Source organism: Vigna unguiculata, chromosome 1, assembly GCF_004118075.2.
Source record: "Vigna unguiculata cultivar IT97K-499-35 chromosome 1, ASM411807v1, whole genome shotgun sequence".
Classification (NCBI taxonomy): domain Eukaryota; kingdom Viridiplantae; phylum Streptophyta; class Magnoliopsida; order Fabales; family Fabaceae; genus Vigna; species Vigna unguiculata.
Genome location: NC_040279.1, coordinates 23,104,491 through 23,107,838, shown reverse-complemented (window position 1 = coordinate 23,107,838; position 3,348 = coordinate 23,104,491). Strand labels below are relative to the sequence as shown.

The 3,348-nt window shown below is 44.7% G+C and overlaps 1 protein-coding gene across 1 annotated transcript; it reads left to right on the top strand.

Annotated features, from left to right (window-relative positions):
* The first annotated feature begins 236 nt into the window (after nucleotides 1-236).
* LOC114189792 lies at nucleotides 237-2,708 on the top strand. The gene is made up of 4 exons (XM_028078484.1): nucleotides 237-512; nucleotides 837-1,373; nucleotides 1,515-1,766; nucleotides 2,061-2,708. The coding sequence occupies exons 1-4, from the start codon at nucleotides 237-239 to the stop codon at nucleotides 2,706-2,708; spliced, it is 1,713 nt and encodes a 570-aa protein (XP_027934285.1).
* The last annotated feature ends 640 nt before the right edge of the window (nucleotides 2,709-3,348 follow it).

The following is a 3,348-nucleotide window of genomic DNA, read 5'->3' as shown; positions in this document are numbered from 1 at the left end:
CTTTGGGTCGTTTAGTAAGAAGTTTACATTTTTATTTTTTGATTTGCTTGCTTTGTTTTTACTTTGTAGCTTAATGTGTGCCATCTTAGTCTTTAATTTAATTCCATCTAAGAAGTCTTGTGCAAGAACATTGAGTTCCTTTGGCTAGGAAACTTGGTATCCTAGAGCATGAAGGACTGGAGTTAATCTCGGCTCAGAGGGCGATAAACGAAGTAGAAGCCGGAGCCACCTGCTTTATGATAGTGGCTCATGCAGAAAAGAATAGTACCGCCGAGAAGATCAGTGTGATTCCAGTCGTGGAGGAGTATGCCGACGTATTTCCAGATGAAATACCCGAGTTGCCACCGAGTAGGGATGTGGATTTCTCCATTGATCTCATCCTTGGGGCTGGCCCAGTATCCATGGCGCCGTATAGAATGGCACCCGTAGAGTTGGCAGAGTTGAAGAAGCAAATAGAAGATTTGCTTGAGAAGAAGTTCATTCGGCCGAGCGCATCACCTTGGGGAGCACCGGTACTGCTAGTAAAGAAAAAGGATGGCAGTTCGAGGTTGTGTGTTAACTACCGTCAGTTGAATAAGCTAACCATAAAGAATAAGTATCCGCCGCTGAGGATAGATGATCTGTTGTATCAACTGAGGGGAGCCGTAGTGTTCTCTAAGATTGACTTGAGGTCTGGATACCATCAGATCTTAGTCAAACCGAAGGATGTGCAGAAGACGACGTTCAGGTCACGATACGACCATTACGAGTATGTAGTGATGTCGTTCGGGGTGACAAATGCTCCTACTATTTTCATGGACTACATGAACAAAATATTCCGACTGTACCTTGATCAGTTTGTTGTCGTGTTTATTGATGACATATTGATATACTCGGAGGATCGGGATGTACATGCAGGTCATCTGAGAGTGGTGCAAGGAATTCTCAGAGAGCATAAACTGTATGAGAAGTTGTCAAAGTGTGAATTTTGGTTGGATGAGGTACAATTCTTGGGTCATGTAATCTCAGCCCAAGGTATATCGGTGGATCCAGCGAAGATTGAAACAGTGGTGAAGTGGGAAAGACCACAAACGGTTACTAAGGTGAGGAGCTTCTTGGGTCTGGCGGGTTATTACAGGCGGTTTGTGGAGGGGTTCTCCAAGTTGGTGAGTCCCTTAACTCAACTCACTAGGAAGGATCAGCCTTTCTCTTGGACAGACGAGTGTGAGGTCTGCTTTGAGGATATGAAGAGGAGATTGACTACTGCACCCATATTGGCTATTCCTGACACCGCCAAGACGTTTGAGGTATACTGTGATGCTTCATACCAGGGTTTAGATTGTGTGTTGATGCAGGAGAAACGACCCATTGCTTATACATCTTGTCAATTGAAGGTGCATGAGAAAAACTATCCTACACACGATTTAGAATTGGCGGCGGTGGTTTTTGCTTTAAAAACATGGAGGCACTACTTGTATGGGGCATAGTTTTAGGTATTCAGTGATCACAAGAGCTTGAAATACTTGTTTGATCAGAAAGAATTGAATATGAGGCAGAGGCGCTGGATGGAATACCTGAAGGACTACGACTTTGAGCTATTATACCATCCTGGTAAGGCTAATGTTGTAGCAGACGCTTTGAGCAGGAAGAAATCTCATGTGTCGGCCATGATGATTAAGGAGTTGGAGTTGATCGATAAGCTGCGAGATATGAATCTGGGATTGGATATGGAGACAGATCACATACGGTGCAGCATGTTGAAGATCACTAATGAATTCTTTGATGAGGTTCGGGTGGAATAGGGTAAGGATCAGGAATTTCAGCATATCATTAGTGAATTGGGCATAGAAAAGAGAAAAGACTTCAGGATGGGTAGAGATGGCATCCTGCGATACAAAGAGAGGGTATGTATACCCAACAGTCGGGTGTTGACGAAAATGCTCTTGGATGAAGGGCATAAGAGTCGTCTTAGCATACTCCTAGATATGACTAAGATGTACAAGGACTTGAAGGCGACTTTCTGATGGACTGGTATGAAAACTGATGTGGCAGACTATGTAGCATCTTGCCTAGTGTGTTAGAAAGCGAAAATAGAGCATCAGAGGCCAGGTGGTACGTTAGAGCTTCTTGAGACTCCCCAGTGGAAATGGGACAACATTTCCATGGATTTTGTTACTCATCTACCGAGGTCAGTGAGGGGGCATGATTCTATATGGGTAATAGTGGATCGACTGACGAAGTGCGCTCACTTTCTACCTATTAATCAGAAGATGTCCCTAGATAAGCTGGCAGAGTTGTACGTCAGGGAGATAGTCCGATTACATGGTGTGCCTGAGAGTATCATATCGGATAAAGATCCAAGGTTTACCTCGAGGTTCTGGCAATCGTTGCAGAACACTTTGGGTACTCAGTTGAAGATGAGCTCGGCATATCATCCTCAAACGGATGGCCAGTCTAAGAGAACCATACAGTCTCTAGAGGACTTATTGAGAACGTGTGTTCTGGATCACCTAGGGACTTGGAGTGATGTGCTACCACTAGTGGAGTTCACTTATAATAATAGCTACCATTCCAGCATTGGAATGGCACCGTATGAGGCCTTGTATGGCAGGAGGTGTCGAACACCTTTGTGTTGGCAGCATGATGGGGAAGTTGTGGTACTTGGTCCAGAGTTCTTACAACAGACGCGTGCGTGCAACTCAGAGTCGGCAGAAATCCTACGCAGATAAGAGGAGGAGGCCACTTGAGTTTGAGGCTGGTGACCACGTATTTCTCAGAGTTACACCTACAGCAGGTATTGGGAGAGCATTGAAGTCGAGGAAGTTGACCCCTCGATTCATCGGTCCATATCAAATTACGAGGCGAATTGGACCGGTGGCGTATGAGATTGCATTCCACCTCACTTGGGAAACCTGCACAATGTTTTCCACGTATCACAGTTGAGAAAGTATGTGGCGGATCCTACTCATGTGCTGGAGCAGGATGATGTTCAGGTGTGTGAGAACCTGACTCTTGGAGTTGGACCGATGAGGATTCTAGATTCTCAAGTCAAACAGCTCAAAGGGAGGGAGATACGGACCGTGAAGGTTCTCTGGGACGAGGCAACCCAAGAGATGACTTGGGAGATGAAAGATCTCATGAGGAAGTCCTATCTTCACCTCTTTACTGGTAAGTTTTATTTTCGAGGACGAAAACTTTTAAAGGTGGGGGAATTGTAAGACCCGAGAAAATTAATTAATTAATAAATGCGGGCAGAAGGCGTCTTTATGACATTAATTGTTGTATAAGGTGACGTGGAAAAGTGCTAGCTCATATGGTTGAGAGTACTTTGATTGTGTGAAAGGACTTGGTTTCGAGTCCTATGTATGC